Source organism: Lampris incognitus, chromosome 20 (genome assembly GCF_029633865.1).
Source record: "Lampris incognitus isolate fLamInc1 chromosome 20, fLamInc1.hap2, whole genome shotgun sequence".
In the NCBI taxonomy this organism is placed as follows: Eukaryota; Metazoa; Chordata; class Actinopteri; order Lampriformes; family Lampridae; genus Lampris; species Lampris incognitus.
The window spans coordinates 16273427-16298504 of NC_079230.1; the positions used below are offsets into that span (position 1 = coordinate 16273427).

Sequence of the window (25078 nt, forward strand, 5' to 3'; positions counted from 1 at the left end):
GAAAAACAATGAAATTGAAGCAAAATTTGAAGATGAGTCATCCTAAAATTAATTCACAGTTAAGCATGCTTAAATTTTTTTTCTCAAGCTAACTTAATTTTATCGGCTAACCCAAGCTGGTGTGTTTTCGCTAAACTTGAAAATACAATACAAGCTAGAAGAAACCACTGCTGTCTTGTATGAAGAGACGTGAGTGACCAGAGTTGCTAATCTTAGATCATAAATAAAATGATCAATGGAAATTTTAAAGATAATAATTGAAATTTTCACAATCCTCAAACTGAAACAAATCAGTAACAAAAAGAAGAATGCAGGGCGTCCGGGTAGCATAGCGGTCTATTCCATTGCCTACCAACACGGGGATCGCCGGTTCGAATCCCCGTGTTACCTCTGGCTTGATCGGGTGTCCCTACAGACACCATTGGCCATGTCTGCAAGTGGGAAGCCGGATGTGGGTATGTGTCCTGGTCGCTGCACTAGTGCCTCCTCTGATCAGTTGGAGCGCCTGTTCTGGGGGGAATAGCATGATCCTCCCACGTGCTACTTCTGGTGAAACTCCTCACTGTCAGGTGAAAAGAAGTGGCTGGCGACTCCACGTGTACCAGAAGAGGCATGTGGTAGTCTGCAGCCCTCCCTGAATCGGCAGAGGGGGCAGAGCAGCGTCCGGGACGGCTCGGAAGAGTGGGGTAATTGGCCGGATACAATTGGGGAGGAAAAAGGGGGGGGGGATAATAATAATTAAAAAAAGCATGTTTGAAGAAATATAGTATAATGTCAGACGTATGATGGGAGACAGGAGCAGAAATGTAATGTAGATACAATTTGGGGGTTTATGAGTAAGAGAGGGGAGTGGGTGAGAGAGAGAAAAATCAGAACTTGATTCCCCCTCTCCCCTTATTCAACCTCACAGATAAAAAAAGACCTCCAGTGACCAAAGATGGGACACTGAGTGCAAATAAAGCTTTTGCATCCCAGCAGAATCTTTCAACAGCTCTTCTAAGTGCTTCAGAGTACAAAAGTGACTCTAAAGAACAACAGACCAAGGAGAGGAGGCCATCGCAAAATGGATTGCGTGCACAGGACTACCAGTCACAATAGTTGAAGATGAGGGGCTCTATTTTAACCATCCAAGTGCACGGTCTAAAGTGCATGATGCAAGTGCATTTAGGGCAAGTCCAAGTCCACTTTTGCTAGTGTAACTATGGGTAATCTGAGCACAAATTAAGGCGTATGGTTCAAAGGGAGTTGTAATTAGTCTCTTAATTACTCATAGGCTACGCAGCATGGTGCAATGCACTGTTTGTTGTGGCGCATTCCTTCCGTAATGGTCATTAAATTTTTCTGTGACTTGTGCCACAGTAGACCTTCTGTCAATTCGGACTGGACGGGATAGCCTTCATTGCACTTGTGCATCAATAAGTCTTGGGTGCCCAACACCCCTTTGGAGATGATCAGCAGTATTTGGTTTGCTTGTGAGTGGTCATAATGTTTGGGCTCATCAGTGTTAAGTATTTCTGATAGAAATAATCCGCTGTAATTATTTTTCATATATTGGTGCTGCAGAGACCCAGACTAAAATGTAGTTTTACATTTTTTAAAACAGATGGGTATCGCTGAAATATTTACAAAACATATTCCGCGAAATAATTTCTTGTGGATATGCATTTCTTTTTAACATCTTCTTTTACCCGGGAGCACATATGATAGCAAGGATGGTATGAAAACCTCCCTTAATGGCATGAAAACAACTCAAAAATGAGTTTGTATCACAAAAAAAATAAAAAAATAGATAAAAAAAAAAACCCTTCTCTGCTGGTGTTTACCTTACAGACCCCTTCAGACATATATCTTAACATTTTGTGAGGATTTGGAGGGAGATGCAGAAGGCAACCATCTCCCCTGCGTAGTCGTAATTATTCTGAAATCATTCACTGCACTTTACTAAAATACTCAACACCACAGTGTGTCTAAAGGATAAATACCAGGAGAACAATTAATGATAAGATGCATGTTTACCAGCATAAATAGTAAAACTGTTTTACTGTTAAGCAAGCCTTTTAACCCGTCAATATCAGCGATGTTGTAACCGTGGTTTTGGGAGGAAATTAACCGAATAACACGCATGCACACACACACACGCATATATTTATACACACACACAGTCTGGTTCTCACTGAACCGTATAACAACAACAACAAGTGGCATCTTAACACAGACAGGAAAGTGGGGTGATACAGATGGTTCAATCCCAGGCCAAGAAGACCCAAAGAGGGTGGTGTGGTACATCAAGGCCATTTCAATCTTGATGCACGCACCATTGCACTGTATTGGCCAGCGAGTGTGCACATTAAATAAAAACCCTTCAATAACTCCCTCCTACCTCCATCTAAGGCCTCTTGTTTTGTTATCGTGATCAGATGCACATGCTAACACACATACGCACACAGGTTTGTTTTTCTAGACTTGCAACCTCTTATTGACTACATTCATTCCCTTGTCCCTAACCCGAATCCTAACCATCACAACTGCATGCCTAATCTTAGCCCTGAGCCTAACTTTAACCTAATCCTAATTCTAATCCTTGAACAGCCGCTTGAAGAAGTGAGGACCAGCCAAACTCAAAGTGGTACTTACAAATATAGCTGAACAAGAACACACGTACAATTATGAGCCAAAACATTATGACCACTCACAGGTGAACTGAATAAAGATCATCTCCAAACGAGGGCACATGTCAAGGTCTGGGTAGATTAGATGGTAAATGAACAATCAGTTCTCGTAGTCAACGTGTTGGCTGCAGGAGAAATAGGTAGGAGTAAAGACTTGAGCGACTTTGACAAGGTCCAAATTATTATGGCCAGATAACTGGGTCAGAGCATCTCTGAAACGGCAAGGCTTGTGGGGTGGTGCTGGTCAGCAGTGGTGAGTAACTACCGACAGTGAGGCAGGGAGGGACAAACCACAAACCCATGAGAGGGTGTTGCGCACCCAAGGCTCATTGATGCATGAGGGCTATGAAGGCTATCCCATCTGGTCTGAACCAACAGAAGGTCTACTGTGACACAAGCCACAGAAAATTTTAACAATGGTTATGGGAGGAATTTGTCACAACACAAAGTGCATCACACCCTGCTGCGTATGGGGCTACGTAACCACAGACCGGGCAGAGTGCCCATGATGACCCCTGTCCATTGTCGAAAGCGCCTAAAATGGACACGTGTGTTGGAACTGGACCTTGAAGCAGTGGAAGAAGGTGGCCTGGTCCGGTGAGTCCTGTTTACTTTTAGATCACGTGGATGGTTGTGTACGTGCGCGCCATTTAGCTGAGGAACTGATGGCACCAGGAGGCACTGTGGGAAGAGGACAAGCTTTGACGCTTGTGTGATGCTCTGGTCATTGTTCTGCTGGGAAACCCTGGGTCCGGCCATTCGAGTGGACATCAGTTTGACATGTTCCACCTACCTAAACATGTTGCAGACCAGGTATTCCCTAATAGCAGTGGCTGCTTTCAGCAGGATAATGCACCCTGCTACACTGCAGACATTGTTCAGGAATGGTTTGAGGAACATGATGAAGTGTCAAGGTGTTGAACTTGCTTCCAAATTCTCCAGATCTCAATCAGATTGAGCATATGTGGGATCTGCTGGACTGAAAAGTCCGATCATCAGCGGCTCCACCTCGCAACTTACAGGACTTGAAGGGTCTGCTGCTAATGTTTTGTGCCAGATATCACAGGAACAGGGGTCTTGTAGAGTCCATGCATTGGCCGGTCGGCGCTATTTTGGCAGTGCACAGGGGACCAATAGAACATTAGGCAGGTGATTATAATGTTTTGGCTCATCAGTGTATATAGGAAATACATCTTTTGTGGCTGTTATAATTGAGTGCAGATCATCCCCCCCCCCCCACAGTAAACACATGAAACACAAACTACAAATCTCCAGAGGACAGGTGTTGGTGAAAGGGGGGGGGGTTGGTTGAGTGCAAACGAGAGCGAGGACCCCCTCTTTACAATTTGACAAAGGGATAACAGGGTGCCTTTTGAAGTTGGCCCTCACTGTAAAATTAAACAATTTTCACAGTGTGCGCTTAATAAAAGACAAATGGTAAACCAGCAGTTTACGACACATTGGAGGAGAGTGAATTCTCAGGGCTGCCTGTCTCTGGGGCCTTGTAACTCGAGCTAATTGCTCTTCAGCGCTGTCCTCAAGCTCTTGCTAATTGGGCGTCTCTCCGACAGACTTTTAGTTTTCTAGGGCTTTCATTTTAATTCTCCCCCGCCAGATGTAGTTTATAAAGCAACAAACAATGACAGGAAAAGTTAGCTTATGTCCTGCTCAAATTAAGTTTCTGGTCTCTTCACTGTGTCGTTACTTACATAATCAGTTTATCGTTCGAGGATTAAATGACTTGGGCCATCTTGAAAATTTATTTGGAAAGCTGCACATATCGTCATGGCAGCAGCATGTGAAATGAATTGTTCGGTGATATTACCTTTGCAGACATCTATCATTCATGTCAATGGTGACTTGGATTTTTATTCAGAGACTTAACATGTATGTTTTATGTAAATGTCTTCATATTTGTCTAAATCTAAACTCATAGAAACACAGGCAGATGGCTGAATATGACATCAGAGATTGTAGGCAGACTCGATACTTGAAAGTCAGTCAAACAGCCGCCAACCTAGGTTGCTTTAAATGTTTATTGATGAAAGAAAGAGTTTAAAGACCCTTTCCAAGTCATGTTTTGAGATGTATAAAATGCTCGGTTTGATATAATTAATTGTCTGATGTGTTTTTTCTGCAAAATAAGTTCAATTTCTACTTTTTCTCTCTCATTAAAAAAATCCAGAATCTGGGCGTCCGGGTAGCATGGCAGTCTATTCCGTTGCCTACCAACATGGGGATCACTGGTTCGAATCCCTGTGTTACCTCCGGCTCAGTCGGGCGTCACTACAGACACAATTGGCTGTGTCTGCGGGTGGGAAGCTGGATGTGGGTATGTGTCCTGGTTGCTGTACTAGCGCCTCCTCTGGTCAGTCGGGGCACCTGTTCTGGGGGAATAGTGTGATCCTCCCATGCGCTACTACCCCCAGGTGAAACACCTCATTGTCAAGTGAAAAGAAGCAGCTGGCAGCAACACATGTATCGGAGGAGGCATTTGGTAGTCTGCAGCCCTCCTTGGATCAGCAGAGAGGGTGGAGGGTGGAGCAGCGACCGGGACGGCCCAGAGAGTGGGGTAATTGGCCAGGTACAATTGGGAGAAAAAGGGGAAATAATCCCCCCCCCCAAGAAAAATCCAGAATCTATGAATATGCAAATTATCCCCAGCCTCAGTTCAAATCTCTCCCACCCCTCCGCTGCTCAGCAAATTGTAATATAGCAGTAATTCAACCGTACGTGTACGAACCGGAAACCGATTCCAAAGAAGAAAAGCAAGCTGGACAAGTGGACATATCAGAATTTTAATGTATTTTATGTATCACTCTCGACAATGTTAGAAAGGCAACGGTCATAGATAACGTGAGCCATTGGCTTGACTACATTATCAATCAGCTAATAATGTGTTACTAATATTAGATAAACCTTGGTTCCGCTCGCCAGCTCTGACAAGTTACCTACCTTGTAAAGACAAACACTCAGATGCTCCGTAAGGAAGAAACCCTTTGAACACCTTAGAAAGTCTCCGTCACACCCTTTACATCCATCTAGCCTACAACCAGTCTCTCTCTTTCGCTCTCTCCTGACCTACATTCACCTCACTGGCTCAGGCTCACACCTGCTTTCCATCATCAAGCTCTTCAACCCTAGCAGCAAGAAACCCGGCGATGAGTGGTTGAAGAGCCGGGTTTCTTCATTGTTTGAGTTACTGCATTAGTCTGGTGCGCTTGGCCGCTCTGCAAATCTTTGAATATTTTTGCAGTGTTGTTGCTCGCTCCTTTGTCTCCCGGTCCAGTGCAGCTGGGCTCTGCTACCGCTCCCCCTCTACGCCATCACCTCTCTGCCGCCTGCCTGGCCTGCAATCCTCAATAAACCCCTTTTCCCTGCTTGCCTTCGTCCCTCATCTGTCTTGCAACTGGGTTCACGAGTCTCACCCTTAACAGTCTCTGGAGAAGGAGAAATGAAAAATAAACTTACCGGTTGACCAGCACGTTGGCCCGTACTCGCTGTGTCCCCAGGATAAATGTATGGCACAGCATCCGGCTTCAATATATGTTTTGTGGAAAAACCCATCTTTTTTGTGATGAATTTTCAGAACAGTGCTCTTTAAAATGGCTACCGTAAACCCACGCTTTCACTGGAAGTTTGGCTGGGACGTTACGATTTTTCCAAATAAACTGCACCCATTTCTCCCAGATTTTCACATCCTTGGGTAATAAATGAAGGCACACTGTTTCTCCTTTTGTAATTTTGCTGCCAAAAACAAAACACGTCCCTGCCATTGTTTTGAAAGTAGTTAAACTTACAGCTGGCAAAATAACAATAAGTACATCAGGCTTCTCCTCAGGCTTGCATCGCCGAAGCAGGGGCACATGATATGTAAAGCACCACCCTGTCCATTAACACGCTTGGTTCCTTAGGTTTGTGACGTATGAAATTCTGCCTGATTAAATCTTTTTTTTCTCTCTCCCCAATTGTATCGGGCCAACTTACCCTACTCTTTCAAGCCGTCCCGGTCGCTGCTCCACCCCCTCTGCTGAACCGGGGAGGGCTGCAGACTACCACATGCCTCCTCTGATACATGCGGCGTCGCCAGCCGTTTCTTTTCACCTGACAGTGAGGAGTTTCGCCAGTGGGACGTAGCGCGTGGGAGGCTCACGCTATTCCCCCCAGTTCCCCCTCCCCACTGAACAGGAGCCCCGACTCACAAGAGGAGGTGCTAGTGCAGCGACCAGGACACATATCTACATTCGGCTTCACACCCGCAGACACAAACAATTGTGTCTGTAGGGACGCTCGACCAAGCCGGAGGTAACACGGGGATTTGAACCGGCAATCCCCATGTTGGTAGGCAACGGAAAAGACTGCCATGCCAACCGGACGCCCTGGATTTTTTTTTTATCGAGTCTTTCCTTGGTACACTGCAGTTTCAAAGCAGATCTGCTCAGCCATGGCAGTGACTGTTTATTTTGCTTCTGATATGTCTTGTAACATTACCCTAACCACCACATGGACACGTTAACAAGGCTAAAAACTTGATTTTCATCGGATGGGTCTTTAAAGATAATGCATGTCTGTGGAAGCCATCCTCAGAGCGTTTACCAGTTGGAGTCTGGAATCTTTAGTTTGGCGAGTAAGCGTGCACCTTGCCCGGGAATGGCTGTGAAGAAGTAAATCTACAGCGGCCTGTGCTCCTCCTGTCTCCCAGAGGAGCAATACTGTGGAGGGTCAAACAGGGCTATAGGAAAGCAATCCTGCCTCTGTGATTTGCAGTTCCTGGTGGACTTTTCCCGAGAAACAATTCACAGACACTGGCCTGTATAAGAGTGTATAGATTTACATTGAAATACCCGTTTGGATTCAGTTAGATTTAGCCAAATCATGGAGTAGCTTTCACAGTGGTAGAAGTAAGTTGGGATTTGCGATATATATATATATATATATATATATATATATATATATATACATACACACACACACACACACACACACATACATACATACATACATACATACATACATACATACATACACACACACACACACACACACATATATATATATATACATACACATATATATATATATACACTCACTGGCCACTTTATTAGGCACACCTGTCCAACTGCTCGTTAACGCAAATTTCTAATCAGCTAATCACATGGCAGCAACTCAATGCATTTAGGCATGTAGACATGGTCAAGACGATCTGCTGCAGTTCAAACCGAGCATCAGAATGGGGAAGAAAGGTGATTTAAGTGACTTTGAACGTGGCATGGTTGTTGGTGCCAGACGGGCTGGTCTGAGTATTTCAGAAACTGCTGATCTACTGGGATTTTCACGCACAACCATCTCTAGGGTTTACAGAGAATGGTCCGAAAAAGAGAAAATATCCAGTGAGTGGCAGTTCTGTGGGCGAAAATGCCTTGTTGATGCCAGAGGTCAGAGGAGAATGGCCAGACTGGTTCGAGCTGACAGAAAGGCAACAGTAACTCAAATAACCACTCATTACAACCGAGGTATGCAGAAGAGCATCTCTGAACGCACAACACGTCGAACCTTGAGGCAGATGGGCAACAGCAGCAGAAGACCACACCGGGTGCCACTCCTGTCAGCTAAGAACAGGAAACTGAGGCTACAATTCGCACAGGCTCACCAAAATTGGACAATAGAAGATTGGAAAAACGTTGCCTGGTCTGATGAGTCTCGATTTCTGCTGTGACATTCGGATGGTAGGGTCAGAATTTGGCATCAAAAACATGAAAGCATGGATCCATCCTGCCTTGTATCAATGGTTCAGGCTGGTGGTGGTGGTGTAATGGTGTGGGAGATATTTTCTTGGCACACTTTGGGCCCCTTAGTACCAATTGAGCATCGTGTCAACGCCACAGCCTACCTGAGTATTGTTGCTGACCATGTCCATCCCTTTATGACCACAGTGTTCCCATCTTCTGATGGCTACTTCCAGCAGGATAACGCGCCATGTCATAAAGCTCGAATCATCTCAGACTGGTTTCTTGAACATGACAATGAGTTCACTGTACTCAAATGGCCTCCACAGTCGCCAGATCTCAATCCAATAGAGTACCTTTGGGATGTGGTGGACCGGGAGATTCGCGTCATGGATGTGCAGCCGACAAAGCTGCAGCAACTGCGTGATGCTATCATGTCAATATGGACCAAACTCTCTGAGGAATGTTTCCAGTACCTTGTTGAATCTATGCCACGAAGGATTAAGGCAGTTCTGAAGGCAAAAGGGGGTCCAACCCGGTCCTAGCAAGGTGTACCTAATAAAGTGGCCAGTGAGTGTATATATATGTGTGTGTGTGTGAGTACGACACGGACGACTTTATGAACTAATCTGAGCGGCAGGCATCTGTGGTTCTAAAGATGGCACGTTCAGTGCAAGCAGTTTTATCAGATGCTGCTAGCGATACATTTTACTTAAGCCTTGCCAGGACTTAGTGCCAATTGAATTGTGGTAGAATAAGGTGTGTGCCCATACTGTTTTTAAATAGCTACTTCTGGAAATGCAACTGTGAAGGAAAGACAGGCTGAAATCCAGTAAAAAAAACAAAAAACAGAAAAGGGCATCCGGGTAGCGTAGCGGTCTATTCCATTGCCTATCAACACGAGTGTCGCGGGTTTGAATCCCCGTGTTACCTCCGATTTGGCTGGGTGTCCCTACAGACATAATTGGCCGTGTCTGCGGGTGGGAAGCTGGATGTGGGTATGTGTCCTGGTCGCTGCACTAGCGCATCCTTTGGTCAGTCGGGGTGCCTGTTCGGGGGGGGGGGGGGTAACGTGATCCTCCCACGTGCTACGTCCCCCTGGTGAAACTCCTCACTGTCAGGTGAAAAGAAGCGGCTGGTGTCTCCACATGCATTGGAGGAAGCATGTGGTAGTCTGCAGCCCTCCCCGAATCGGCAAGGGGGTGGCGCAGCAACCGGGACAGCTTGGAAGAGTGGGGTAATTTACCAAGTTGGGAGAAAAGGGGGGGTAAATTTAAAAATAAATAAATAAATAAACTGGCTTTTTCAAGCCATCTGGTGGCCTGTCCAGGGTGTCTCCCCGCCTGCCACCCAATGACTGCAGGGATAGGCTCCAGCATCCCCGCAACCCTGAGAGCAGGATAAGCGGTTTGGTTAATGGATGGATGGATGGATTTACACCGGAACTGTTTCTTGTGGTTGGTCCTGTTTAGTGGATTATATGGGCAAATTTGTACCTTTGCACTTCCATAATGTCAACTAGGGCTTTTTAATCCTTTTTTTTTCTTTTTAAAGGTCTGTGTAATTATAGTAAGTAAGAGAGGAAGAGGCTCTGACAAGGACAGTTTGATTAGGAAGCGAATATTGATAGGCTCTTTGCCCAAGAGACGTCAAGTCATGGGGAATACCACAGCCAATATGCAGCTCCTGCAGCAGATATAGCAGACAAATGGTATATAACCAAATGTGACTGCACCACATCCGTTTTCTTTTTAGGTGCTTTGAAGGGTAGGCCTAAAGTCATAATCTTTCAGTTTATTTTGTTTACAAGGCGTGGGTCCCCCTTTCATCATATAGGCCCAGTTTTACAGTAAGACTTGTGGCTCTAAATGTTTTTTACATTTCAAATCAAAGTGAAATGGCTTTTTTTTTAAAGAAGGAGTAACTTAGCCGGATCAGTACCTTTCATGGGGTACTTGATTTAATGGCTGTATATTCCACAGCATGGATTATTTTTTGAGTTTACTAGATTCACTCTGTAATCTGAAATAAGTTTTTCTGACCGCATGATAAATCTAAAGCAAAAACATTGGTCCGAAAGTTGACATTTCCATATCAATTATATTTGTGCATTTAACCTCGCCTTTCCGCATAGTGGTGATGGTAAACGTGATGTTTGATTCGTTCATCTGTCGAGTTAGATGCCTTTGTCCATGTCTTTGTCTTTCTCTCTCAATTTGTTGAGTTTTCACTACAGGCGAGGCCTCCGTTATTTGCCCTTTACTGTACAGATGATCGTTGATTTTGTAACGTGAGCTGTCCCATTCTTTATTCTTATTCATGCATCCCATAATGTATCGTGCACGAAGTACATATTGTTAACTGACAGGGCAGGACAATCCCTCTCATAGGATTAGGTTTATCTAGCCCCAAAGGGAGAATGTTTGCAAGAAATGTACACAGATACTTGAGCAACATGATTAATTTTGAATTTTTTTTTTTAAATATAGAAAGGTACTTAATAAGAAATGAAAGCCATTGCTATGTTGGATTATTGTCCCCCAGGGTCCAGGACAAAATGTAATTCTTTGTCGGCTAATCATAATGTTTAATTGGTTTGGTAACTTGTTTGTGTGTGTGTATGTGTGTGTGTATATATTTCCTCCATCAACACCTGAAACTGAGACAAAAATCTGCCTTAATATGCTTGATATAAAGCTGTTCACATTTTCTATTACAGCACGGAAAAAAAGCATTTGGCCGTTGTTGTTTTGCCCATCCAATTTCTTGCTTTCCATGTGTAAAAATAGCTGCAGTATTAAGCTGCATCACTTTCTCTGCTTGTTCCAGTTTGTGGAGACATCCATGGGCAGTTCTTTGACCTGATGAAGCTGTTTGAAGTAGGAGGATCACCAGCGTCAACGCGCTATCTTTTCCTGGGGGACTATGTTGACAGAGGGTATTTCAGTATTGAAGTAAGTCTATGTATTTTTTCCCTTTTTTCTTGAACAAGGACTAAATCAAGTGTGACGTGCATCATTTGCCCATCTGATGTGTTTTATTAATAGCTGTCTCTGAGCGTATTTCAAACCAGACTGCAGACATCAGAAGGCGCAGGACTAAAGTGCTCTTATTTACATCGTCATGACTTCAAATGAAGTTTCGAACCTCGATCTCAAGTGTACACAAACACCATGTTGACGTGATAGAAGGTTAAAGCGCAGGCATCCGGGTAGCGTGGTGGTCTATTCCATTGCCTACCAACACAGGGATCGCCAGTTCGATTTCTCATGTTGCCTCCGGCTTGGTTGGGTATCCCTATAGACACAATTGGCCTTGTCTGTGGGTGTGTGTCCTGGTCGCTGCACTAGCGCCTCCTCTGGTCAGTCAGGGTGTCTGTTCGGGGGGGGGGGGGCTGGGAGGGAATAGCGTGGTCCTCCCACGTGCTAAGTCCCCCTGGTGAAACTCCTCATGTGGTAGTCTGCAGTCCTCCCCAGATCAGCGGAGGGGTCGGAGCAGCGACCGGGACGGCTCAGAAGAGTGGGGTAACTGGCCAAGTACAATTGGGGAGAAAAGGGGGGGGGGTTCAAAAAAAAAAGAAAGAAGGTAAAGCTCATGTATTTACACAGCACCGCAGAAGAAATTCGCCTAGATATACATTTCCCATCATCTTGTAGTCCAGTGAAGGTCTTCATGGCTGAAACGCAATGCGTTTAACCTTTTGTTTAATGATGTAGTAGAATGATGTGTCTGTCTTCTCCGTTGGCTCTCTGAATGTTAAGGGTTTTAATTTCTTCGAGCGAGCTTGAAACTTGTCACAAAATGAACTGTATGAATTCTTTCATCATAAGTGCGACTGCTGCATCATGTCACGTTGTGAAACCAGCTCGGACTGGCTGAACAGCTGATGTCTCTGGCGTTTGTGAAAGGATTACAAGCTAACCGTTCCCAAATTTTCCTTTTCTTCTGTTTCAGTGTGTGCTGTACTTGTGGGCTTTGAAGGTCCTGTACCCCAAAACACTGTTTCTGCTGCGTGGGAACCATGAATGTAGACATTTAACAGAGTATTTCACATTTAAGCAGGAATGTAAGTAACTCCTCAACACTGGTTTCATTCAGTTTTCTCGACGAAAAGTGTGTCCAAACAGTCAGTTCGAGGTAACCTGGTGCAGAGTGAGGGAGGAAAACTGAGTTTTTCTTTTTAAAAGCACTTCACATTATGCATCCTGCATCACTCTTGACCTCAAATCCTCTTAGAAAGGTGCCATCTGGCATAGTGAAGGATTTAAGCAGATTCTTGCTCATGTTTGATATTTACACATGTCAAAACTATTTTTGTTGGGGGCGTCTGGGTAGTGTAGCGGTCTATTCTGTTGCCTACCAACACGGGGATCGCTGGTTCGAATCCCCGTGTTACCTCCGGCTTGGTCAGGTGTCCCTACAGACACAATTGGCCGTGTCTGCGGGTGGGAAGCCAGATGTGGGTGTGTGTCCTGGTTGCTGCACTAGTGCCTCCTCTGGTCAGTCGGGGCGCCTGTTCAGGGGGGAGGGGGAACTGGGGGGCATAGCATGATCCTCCCATGCACTATGTCCCCCTGGCAAAACTCCTGACTGTCAGGTGAAAAGAATCAGCTGGCGACTCTACATGTATCGGAGGAGGCATGTGGTAGTCTGCAGCCCTCCCCGGATCAGCAGAGGGGGTGGACCAGTGACTGGGACAGCTTGGAAGAGTGGGGAAATTGGCCAAGTACGATTGGGGAGAAAAAGCTAAAAAAACAAAAAATTATTTCTGTTGGACTGAGAAAGTGTTAGGGGAAGAAAAAACAAGGGTAAAGGCAAATGATGCTGTGTTGTTGTCGTTGGGTTGTTCTTTTTTTTTTATGGGATTTTTTTGGCACTGTTTGAGAGCCTTTCCATCCCACTTTCCTGATGTGTGAGACCCATGTTGTTTGGCTTGGCAAATGCTCACTCCCTGCCATGTCCCCCCCCGACAGGTAGAATTAAGTATTCAGAGCGGGTGTATGACGCATGTATGGACGCCTTCGACTGCCTTCCATTGGCTGCCCTTATGAACCAGCAGTTCCTGTGTGTACATGGAGGACTATCCCCAGAAATCACAAATCTTGACGACATCAGGAAAGTATGTGACCCATTTGAGACCGGTTTTGCTGTACTTTGAAAGTCCTGGTAGGGAAGCAAAAAAAAAAGAAGTCGTCCAAGTTGTAAATGCACCATTTTGTGTATGTGGGGTTTGTGGGGACTCTGCTGTCGGTGTTATAGCTGCGAATATGGTGAAAATCTTGCATCAGTTCTCCACGTGCTTCATCTTTTAAATGCGGCAAATGAGGACACAAATGTAATGCAGACAGCAGATTTGCTTCAGAAACTATAACCTTGGTTACAGAACATGAGCAAGTCGTCCCTGGTCTATCTCAAATAACTTCCAGAACTCGAACACAAGGATTTTAACTGCGGGCTTGGCCCTCGCTCTGATTAAAAAAATGTTGAAGAGTCAGATCCCGCTTTCAAACTAATTCAATAATTCCAAATGGATTTTGTGGCTGCAATCAGAGTGCATGCATAATATTATTTGATCCACAGAAGTGTCCATCATACCGCTACCCCAAATTCGCTAGCTTTTTATTTGACAAAGAGTTGGCCTTGGCTAAAAGCAAGGTCTTTCATATGAAGTCCTCATTGTTCCAACTGAAATCGTTGCACATAGCTCTTCCTTCATTTGAAGTTGTCTAATAACAAGTCAAGCATCAATGCAGGTTCTATACATTTAACTTTTTTTTAATTATTATTTTTGCCGAAAATTCATTTTAAAGTCTTTTATATTAGCATGGAGTTGAGGAACCAGTTCAGCTGTGATCCAGGAAATAGTTTCACCTCTAATGTCTCGACTTATTCAGTCAGTTGTGGAGGGGAGTGGAGTGGGTGCATCGAAACAATTCTATTCCGTATAACTAAGTGATTGATTTGTTACCCCTCTCCCCCACAGCTAGACAGATTTAAAGAGCCTCCTGCATATGGGCCAATGTGTGATCTTCTCTGGTCTGATCCCCTGGAGGACTTTGGGAATGAGAAGAGCCAGGAGCACTTCACACACAACACGGTGCGAGGCTGTTCCTATTTCTACAGGTGAGCACGCGCTTCTCCCACCAAAGACTGTTTTATACTAGGTCTCAGATTTTCAAAGAGTCTCGGTGTTTATAGGCACTGAAGGCTGCATCTGCACTGGTGAAATTGGTTGAAATCCCAAAGAATAAGAAAAAAGGTAATGCCATTCGTGGATAGCCGAGAATGCCAAGCAGATGTTACTAGCTATATATGAGGTCTGGAAAAACTGTTTCATTTAGCCTTCTAACTACTCACATCAAAAAAAAATTTTTTTTATACATAATATATTATACATTATCTGTTGAAACAAAGTCCCAACAACACACCAAATATTTTTTTTTCTTCCCCAATTGTACTTGGCCAGTTACCCTACTCTTCCGAGCCTTCCTGGTCATTACTCCACCCCTTTGCCACTCCGGGGAGGGCTGCAGACTACCACATGCCTCCTCTGATACATGTGGAGTCGCCAGCTGCTTCTTTTCACCTGACAGTGAGGAGTTTCCTCAGGGGAACGTAACGCTTGAGAGGATCACGCTATTCCCCCCAGTTCACTCCCCTCCTCCCCGAACAGGCGCACTGACTGACCAGAGGAGGCGCTAGTGCAGCGACCAGGACACACACCCACATCCGGCTTCTCAGCCACAAACACTGCCAGTTGTGTCTGTAGGGATGCCCAACCAAGCTGGACGTAACACAGGGATTCGAACTGGCAATCCCCGTGGTGGTAGGCAACGGAATAGACTGCCTTGCCACCCGGACGCCCCACACCAAATATTTTAAACAATTTCCAGACTACCCCAGCTATAAAGTTCGGCTCATGTGCATACAGGATTGAAAATGGCTACGCCTCATCATAATATACAAGTAATGACTTATCAGTAATAGAGGTAGTAATTATAATAGATACCTAGAATAAAAAAAAAAATATATATATATATTTCAACCCTGAATGAAGGCACATTGAGTTGAAGTAAATCCCTTCACTGACGGATTTTTTAGCCCTCATTCCATCAACTTCATTTTCCAAGTAATTTGACTGAGCATGCCAAACTCCATGTAAGGGGCACCACGGTAGTAAGAATATGGCCTTCATTTGTAGTCCCAAAGCCTCCTTCTTAGACTGTCGCCAGTATTTATGTAACCCACATTATCTTAAATAGAGTCGAGTAGCTGAACAAACAGAGGAAATGCTAGGAGCGGGTAGCTCACGCTGTCACAAAATGTAATGAACTGGCACATTACTACAGGGCACAGTCCTTTCTCTAAATGCATTCGCTGCTCCCTCTGCTCATTATGGCCCAAGCAATTCTTATTTGGCCCTGGCATGCCAGGGGCAAGCCGGCAGAAGCAGGCATAAATGTCGCAAGTCTGCAAACAGGTGATTTAGAGCCAGCTAATGAAAAGTGTTTTAAAGCCACTATTTTTATAAACGCTCTTCCTGCGCTGATGATATCGTAGCGAGAGGTTGGAGGCATTGGGTTGGGATATATTTCGCCCAGCTGGCAAATTCTCTCTTCATCTTCTATTACTGTTTATTTGAGGCACCAGATCCGCAGATGCAGTTTTGCTCATATCACAGGAACACTCTGTGCCTAACAAAGAAAGCAACAGAATCGCTGTCCCTTAACCAAGCAGGACGCTGGAGGAAATGTTTGGAGGTATGCAGCCCCTCGACCTCAAAAGCTCTGACGCTCTGTCTGGGTCTGTCACATCTCTTTGTTGTATCAGCATCCCGCATTAACCTTCTGCCATTTAACTAACATTCCTCTGGAGACTTGTTTTCATCCATGTCCACTTTGGCTGCCAGGAGGGGGGCGGTCGCTAATTGGCATCATACTGGCATTTTGGATTTATGAGACATTTGTAGCCCGACACAGGAGAGAATCTTACACAAATACACGTACACACGCACAAAAAGTTTCCTTGTTTCTCCCTCCTTGCAGTGACCAACAGTTTGCTTTAGCACTATCGGTCCCCTTTGTAACTGCTTTACAAAGCATGAGATTGCACATTTTGATGTTTTTGGGTCATTTTAACTTCCGCTGTGCAGACATACTCTGTGAAAAAAAAAGTTTTTTTGGGGGGGGGGATTTCCTGATGGCTCAGTGTTGTTAAGCACTTTCTGTGTTGGCTCAAATCTAAGTGCTGCATACTGGGTCGAATTTCTCTTTCTTGTCTTTCTTGCCATTCTCCGATTTCCAATCAAATAAAGGCGAATGGCCCAAAAAAAAAAAAAACCCATAAAAAATTGATCTCAGGTCTTAAAATTTTATTTGCTGAACACTGACAGTGCCCTTACACACACACATTTGTTTTACTTCACATTAGTCAAAGTTATAGTTTAACCCTTGTTAGTTCTCTTTGGGATCTTGTAAAACTTTGTGTTATCCATCAACCTGATACACAACATCTGTGCACCAGTGTTGGACAGATGGGAAATGCCTTCAACTCAAAATCGTAAGTGCCAAAAGCAAAACTAGGCCAAAATGCATTTAGTCTACCGAATGGCTCCAAATGACATGCAACTACATCTGGCTCCAGTAAATTAAGACAGATATAAAATATTTATTCCAACTCTACTACCCACCCTACCCCTTCCATGTACCAGACTCCAGCACCCTCCCCAACAAACCAAACTATGATATTTCACACTTAAATTTGTGACTGGACCAGCTGGTGGGCCAACCCTACAACCAGGAATGTCGTTGAATGATCATGACTGACTGACTGAGTGATGATGTTTGACACGACTGGGCCGTTGGATCAGCTGACTGATGACATCACTGAAGTTACACGATTGGTCGGCTGGCCAGCCCCACAACTGTGAATGTCTGTCAGTGATCATGTTTGATTCCACAGGGCACGGCTGCGTCGCGTTCCAGCTGCGTCGCGTTCCAGCTGCGATGCAGTCGCTGGAGCTAATCGCGGCCACTCTAGGCAATCGTTGTGAGTCCACCAGACCCGTCACAGCGTGTTTCAGAAGCGTCGCAGAAACGACTCTCCCGCTGTGCTCTGCTAAAAATACACGCCTAGTCTATTTTTTACGGAAGCCACGTCAAGCTGCACAGAGCAGATCGAGCCGGGCAGGAAGTCGGGCATAGGAACGGCATAGAGTATCCGGTCAATTTTCAAAATAAAACACCCTGTGCAGACTCTCGATTGCATATCACATCATAACATAAACATTACATCATAACCTGTGGCACCGGGCCAGAAGTCAACTGGTCAGAGGATTTTTGACGCCATGGATGAAGAGAGGCTCATCTTGGAAGTGGAAAAAGACAAGGTGTTATGCAACACCACAGATCTTTTTTATAAGGACAACACCAGAAAAGACGAGGCATGGAATTCAGTTGCAGGAGTTTTTGGAGTGGAAGGTGAGTATGATCTTGTAATTAGCTACCATATAAATAAGTGATTTTGCCTGACTTAATGAATGCGACTTGTACAGTCAAGTACTTGTAAAGCACCATTCAGTAGATATCCATCTTGCAAACCCATAAAAAACAGGCAGGCACTGTATGTTAAATATAGATACAAATATTGATATAAAATAATTAAGAGGATGAATGTCTTTTTAACAACTGAAACACAGCCACAAAGTCTTTTGTAACCCCTTTTTACCTGGTGTTATAATGCACACAGGAGTCACACGTATATTAAACAAAACCGGATCCTAGATTCTCAGCGGTCGATGGTGAGATGGCTGAAATTCCTGTCACTGCTAAACTTAATGTCATGTCACAAAACAAGAAAAACGCACGAGGAGTAAGGATGATTGGAATGACCGTTTTACACTTGTGGGCCTATGTACACAAATAAAGTTTACACTTGGGTCTCCACAAAACCAGTGGTGATACAGAGCAGCACAGGATGTAACCTCTCTCCTGAGGGTGCCGACTCGGACTCACTAGATTTCTCTGCGATTTCGCTGCTACAGTGGATTAACAAATTATGATTGGCTCATTACAAAATTCAAATAAAAACACATTTAAAAAATAAATATGATCGGTCTCAATTCCCAGAATTCCACCTCAACAGCTGGAATCTTTACACTACTAATCATCCTGGTAAATGTAGTAACAGCAGAAACAAGATACAGGATATACAGTAGAAAAAATTACATATATAGTATGCATTAACCATGTTTTACAGGTCCTTACACTTTGATCAGTGGAATTGAATGACCGAGTGAACAGGTTACATGTTTGGGCTGCTAGATCAGGTGGCAAACAACGTTGCTGAAGTTACACGATTGGTTGGCTGGCCAACGATGTCACTGGTCAACGTGGAGCTATTGTATCGAACGTAGCTTAACCATGTCATGTGATATGCTACTTCAGTACATTTTAACAAGTATTACTGGGACCACTAAAGAAAATTGCAGATGAACATTTAGTATCCAGGAATTATAGATGCTACCACTGACTATCCCTGTAACAAATCGGCCACCATTTTGAACAGGCCATACACAGTCCAGCCATATACTAGGTTTTGACCTAGTCTTGTGTATTCTCTCTCAATTCTCTCTCTTTTTGTCTTGCCTACAGAGGTGTTTTGTTTATCTTTTCTGTTTGCATGCTTTTGAATGTATTTTATTTTGTCTCTGTCCACCAAGATATCAAAGCTACAGTTCTTAACATCTTAAGTTTGATTGCCAGTCTGCCATGTTGTTTTTCATTGTACGCATGTGTGTGTACTTGACTACACTTTCAACATAAAACCTGCATATCAGAACCTCTATTTTTAACATCCACGCCACACAGAAGGTACCTCAGTTAAATTAATATCAGAATCATCATCCAGTTTATTTGGCCAAGTATGTGTAGGCCTACACATACAAGGAATTTAACTCTGGTTCCCCCATTGCTCTCCACACAGAATAGACATACAGCTAAAACAGACAACAAGGTAAACATAAACATTTTTGCTGCCAGCAGCCATACCAACATGTACTCTGGCTCTGCTGAATGACAGAAGCTAAGCAGGTGTGGGCTTGGCTAGTACTTGGATGGGAGACCTCCCAGGAAAACTGAGTTGCAGCTGGGAGTTGTGTTGGTGGGCCAGGAGGGGTGGAGTCTTCCCTGTGGTCCTACCAAACAAATAAAAATCCGGTGCAGTGACGGGGAGACTGTGGTGTAGGAGATGCCGTCCTTCGGATGAGACGCCAAACTGAGAAGCTGACTCACTGTGGTCATTAAAGATCCCATGGCACTTATCGCAAAGCGTAGGGGGTTCCCCGGTGTCTTGGCAAAATTCCCAACCTGGCTCTCTCCATCTGGCCACCTAATCACCCCCCCCCCCCATGTAATTTGCTCAATGATTCCTCCCTCCCCACCTCAAGCTTGATGTGTGGTGAGGGTTCTAGTGCAAAATGGCTGCCGTGCATCACCCAGGTGGGTGCTACACATTGGTGGTGGTTCTCTCCTTCACTGTGAAGTGCTTCGGGTGTCTAGATAAAGCGCTATATAAATGTAATCTATTATTATTATTTTCATATAAAATGTATATTATAAAAAGAAAAAACAATGACATTATAACAGGAAGTGCAATGGTGCAGAGTGCAAAGACACAGGGATAAATATGTTAACGGGTTACTTTGTGTACCTGTTAACATATTTATTGTGTATTTAATATTTTATATATATATATCAGTATTTGCAGGAATATGGAATGTTGAGAATGTAAACCTGTTTTAAACCTATTTGGATGTTTGATTAATCACTTTTGACAAAAAGTTGATAATTGGCAACAAGACTGTCATGCAATGCTTGATAAACTCCATTAGTGATATGTGAGACGGTGAGCTAAAGCTTCATTACTTTTATGTAACGGGTATACAGTGAATGATATGCAAACCAAATATATCTATTTAGAAGTGATGGAATAAAACCTTTGAATTTTAAATTGCTGTAGATTTTTGAACTTTCAAGATGACCTCCGCTATTATTACCTCGATGTCACATCATCGTGGTACATATGCTAAGCTGACTGTTTCTTCCCTTTGAGCAAATGAAAGCATGCCTGTTGATGATTTCTTTACGATGTTCAACGTGGAGTTTTGGGAAATAAATTAAGTACACATTGTCCTGCTGACACTCGAGCTAACACGAATCTGTTTCCCATGAATTGGCCTCCATCAAACTGAACATGGAGCTAAAATTCAGTGTGGATGTTGTGAGGGCTGATGTTTTTATTTGTGTCTCAGCTCGTAAATGGTTTTAATAGTCCACTCTGATAAATGAGCGATCGTTGTTTGGTTGTGATTTTTCGAGCACAGTATGCCAAGCATCGAGGAATTTGTGTTGCTCGTTATGATTTGATTTGAAGGCTACAGTATAAGTTTGCATAAAAACGATTAAATTTGGGGTGTCTGGGTGGCGTAGTGGTCTATTCCATTGCCTGCCAACATGGGGTTCACCGGTTCGAATCCCCGTGTTACCTCTGGCTTGGTCAGGCTTCTGTACAGACACAGTTGGCCTTGTCTGTGGTTGGGAAGCCGGATGTGGGTATGTGTCTTCGTCACTGTATTAACGCCTCCTCTGGTCAGTCAGGGTGCCTGTTCGGGAGGGAGGAGGAACTGGGGGGAATAGCATGATCCTCCAATGTGCTACGTCCCCCTGGTGAAACTCCCCACTGTCAGGTGAAAAGAAGTGGCTCCCCGGATCGGCAGAGGGGGTGGAGCAGCGACCGGGGACGGCTTGGAAGAGTGGGGTAATTGACCAAGTACAGTTGGGGAGAAAAAGGGGGAAAAAAAGATTTTATGTTATGATTGTTTAACTTGACTGTGGTGTCCAATGTTTTTGCCAAACCGATGCGTTACAAGTCATCTCTATTTGCAGTTGACTCGCCGGATCATCACCTCATTGGTGTTCTGGCGCCTCATGATAGATAAATTAATCACTGCCTGTTGGATGTCAGAGGAAGTAGATATAATTGCTAAGCACTGATTTGTAGATTGCTTTGTCGATCATTATTTTGCAAAATGTCAGTTTTTTTTTTACAATTTTTCCCATGAAAATGTTTTGCATGACCCCCCCCCCCCAATTTAACTGCACCCACAATTCAGTAGTAATCAACCTCACCGAGTTCCCCGAGAGTTACTGAATGGTGGAGTTCGTTCAAAATTAGAAATTTCGATGTTTTGATGTGATTTTGATGTGTTTCTCAAAATCTAATCATCTCTATTAAAATATGTTCTTGGGCATTGGTGTGGCCAGTGTCTGTAACTGTGTCCCTGACGGCAAAGGAAATTTCCATTGGAAACCAGTGCCGGGGAAATGAGAGGCGATGAAATGGGGAGGGAAAAAAAGCAGTGAAATCTTACTGTTCTCTGATTTGCCGGCAGTTAGGTTCCGGCCAAAATGATCAGTATTGGCTCACAAAACACACTCAGACTCTCCACATTTGTTTCCTTTATTATCTGTAATAAAAGTCCAATATGAATCATGTATCATCCTTGACACTAAAGCGTTACTCCGAAATGAGAGTAAGAAAAAAGAGGATGGATGCCTCCGCCTCCAAAAAATGATTGATTGCATGAAAGGTAGGGATGTTATGGGTTGTTTGAGTTGTGAGTCGTTATATAAACCTTCCTTCACTGTTATATTTTGTTTTTGGTGAAGTGTTGTGTACCTTTTGAAGATGGGCTATCAGCTTTCACTTTTACCTCTGCAGAATGGGTATTTTTAACAGTGTTGTAATGATGTTCTTCGTTGCAGCCATTAAAGCCAGCATTTCAGTAAAGCACTTTCTTCTTCATGGATTGTTTGATATCACTGCAGTTTAAACTGTCTATATACTTGTTGACTTTTTAGTTATTTGAATAGAATACTTTGGTTGCTGTTATTTGTTTTTTTTTTAAATTTATGAATAAACCATCTCGCTCTCTGTTTCTCTCTGTCTGTCTGTCTGTCTGTCTGTCTCTCTCTCTCTCTCTCTCTCTCTCTCTCTCTCTCGCTCTCTCTCTCTCTCTCTCTCTCACACACAGCTACCCCGCAGTCTGTGATTTTCTACAACACAATAAGTTATTATCTGTCATCCGGGCCCACGAGGCACAGGATGCTGGGTGAGTGTTTTTTTTTTTTAGGTCTGGCATAATTTGTAGTCACACTCCCACATCAGATCTGGACTTTGATTTACCCCCCCCCCCCCCAAAAAAAACCCGCCTGTATACTGATAAGTGTACACTTGAAGCAACTTTGAGAACACGTGACCCAAGGTTTGAACTATTGGGCAAGTGTTTTCGTTACCAGAAAAGAAATCTAATCCGTTATTTGATCAGATTCAGTGCATAGTCCATCTTTTCCTGAGTAAAGTATCTATGAGATTTAAAAAAAAAACTTACATCAGAACTCACTTAAAAAAACTTGCTGGGATAGGCTCCAGCAACCTGCGACCGTAATTAGGATAAGCGGCTGGGTAATGGATGGATGGATGGATGGATGGATGGATGATGGATGGATGGATATATATATATAGACCCTGTGGTGGCCTGGCGGCCTGTCCAGGGTGTCTCCCCGCCTGCCGCCCAATGACTGCTGGGATAGGCTCCAGCATCCCCGCGACCCTGAGAGCAGGATAAGTGGCTTGGATAATGGATGGATGGATGGCTATATATATATATGTATGTATGTATATATATACATATATAAAAACTTTGTTGAAAGAAACACTCAATGGTAGGGAAAGTGCTCAACAAATGAGCAAAATAATCCAGTGAGTCAAATAAATTCTTTGAGACAAATATATTCTTTAACTCTCATAAAGAATTTCCTTGACTCACTGGATTTCATATATATATATATTTTTTTTTTTATGCAGTTATGGGATGATTGGCAGAAAATTGGGATAAGTATACCTTTGTGATTTTTATCTCATTAAATTAAAATTAAATTTGTTATTAAAAGAGAACCTGTGTTATATTTTCATCTCATCCTGGCAATGTGGCAAGGCGACATTGTTCATACAAAGTGATTTTAATCACGTTAGAAAACGTATTTGGTTTACCTTGTCCAGTTACTGCTGAACAGTCAGGCCAATTCAAATATCACAACAAAAAAATAACAACAAAAAGTCTTATTTCTTTGGTTTTGGTTTCCACCGTCGGAATATCGCTGGCACAAAAGTAGCCTTCAGTGTGTGTGCCTTGGCTTTGTACCGAGCCATTGGAAAGCCTCTTTCAACGGTAAGGTTTTAATGATGGGGGTGCGTTGCGATGGGGTGGGTGGTGGATGTGTTGGTGGGTTTTTCCTCCAGGCAGGGTTAGCTCAGTGGGCGGCACAGGACACAGTTGTTTACCGTCGGAGTCCCACGAGACACCTTGCCCGTTCTCAAAGGGAGGCGCCTGCCACTCCAGGCTATCCTAGGATCACATGCACAACACTCGTTTTATTTTCATTAAGTTTTCCTGCAGATTGTACTCTTTTCTCTGCAAACCCGATTAACAGGGAAGATGGGAAAATACTATGGCTACATTACAATTACATGCATTCCCTTCCCCATCACAGGGTAGAGAGCTCTTGGGTTTTGCAAGGTGATGTGCGAGAAATGCATTTTATCATTGGCGTGGTTGCATTTGTTTGTTGCTGTGATTTGTGTCATTCTTGACATCCAAGGCCTTAAATGTGACCGATGGTTTGCTTGGAGGTGGATTGGGAACTGAACACAAAAGTTGGATGTAAATTAGTTTGATTCAGTTGATCTTACCCTTGTTAGGTATACAGTGAGGGCATCTTCCCTGTAACTCAAGGGACCTGCTCTCCCGAGACAAAGCTCAATTGCCCCCTTGCCAATTCTTCCAACTATTTATTCTCCAAAGACCACCACACAGTACAGTAAACACCGCAGGCTAGAAAAACACTTGGTACTAATCAATCTCTAGAGTTGGATGACAATGACTGATAGAGGAGCCAACCTGTTTTAACTTCTGTGATACTAACTGATGTCTCTCGAATTTGTCTCAATTCACCAGATACCGCATGTACAGAAAGAGTCAGACCACTGGCTTCCCATCCCTAATCACCATCTTTTCAGCACCCAACTATCTAGACGTCTACAACAACAAAGGTAAGGGGGAGGGAAAAAGCCATCAGTCAATCTTGGCATCAGTGACAAAGAAGCTTCGAGCCACGCCTTTGTGCTTGTTCACCGTTTTGATCAGGCTTCAGAGTTTATGTTGTATAGGTCGATATCCGGCTCAGGAAGGAAAAATATGTATGTAGAAAAACAAGAGTCTGCAAACTTCATGTAAACTGCTGTTGAGGGGTTAATTGACTCGTGGTTTTGATGGACGGTGGATCTTTGTTAGGATAACGACCGAGAAGGAAGTCCTCAGAATGTAATCCTTCTGGAATGAAGGGTGAAATAACGCAATGCTTTGCAGTGCCATGAGTATTGGTTTTTGTTTATTTTTTTATTTTATCAAACAGGGTTGCGCTGTCCTCCTTTTAGTTTAGTCTTTTCCCTCTGTGCTCTGCTCTACAGCTATAGGACCCCATGCTTATTCTTTGTGGGTCAAGAAACTGGTGAGAGGCTTGAAACAACAGCAGTGTTGACAGGCATCTCTTGCATTGTGTTTCT

At 43.8% G+C, this 25078-nt stretch overlaps 1 protein-coding gene across 1 annotated transcript in view; it reads left to right on the top strand.

Annotated features, from left to right (window-relative positions):
* The window catches only part of LOC130130927 (protein phosphatase 3 catalytic subunit alpha), a 97359-nt gene that overhangs the window by 45332 nt on the left and 26949 nt on the right, over positions 1-25078 (top strand). The window contains exons 3-8 of the mRNA XM_056300793.1: positions 11225-11349; positions 12350-12461; positions 13369-13514; positions 14379-14518; positions 22488-22565; positions 24471-24565. Of these exons, the coding sequence (XP_056156768.1) occupies positions 11225-11349; positions 12350-12461; positions 13369-13514; positions 14379-14518; positions 22488-22565; positions 24471-24565 (696 nt within the window). The remainder of the gene's footprint in view (positions 1-11224; positions 11350-12349; positions 12462-13368; positions 13515-14378; positions 14519-22487; positions 22566-24470; positions 24566-25078) is intronic.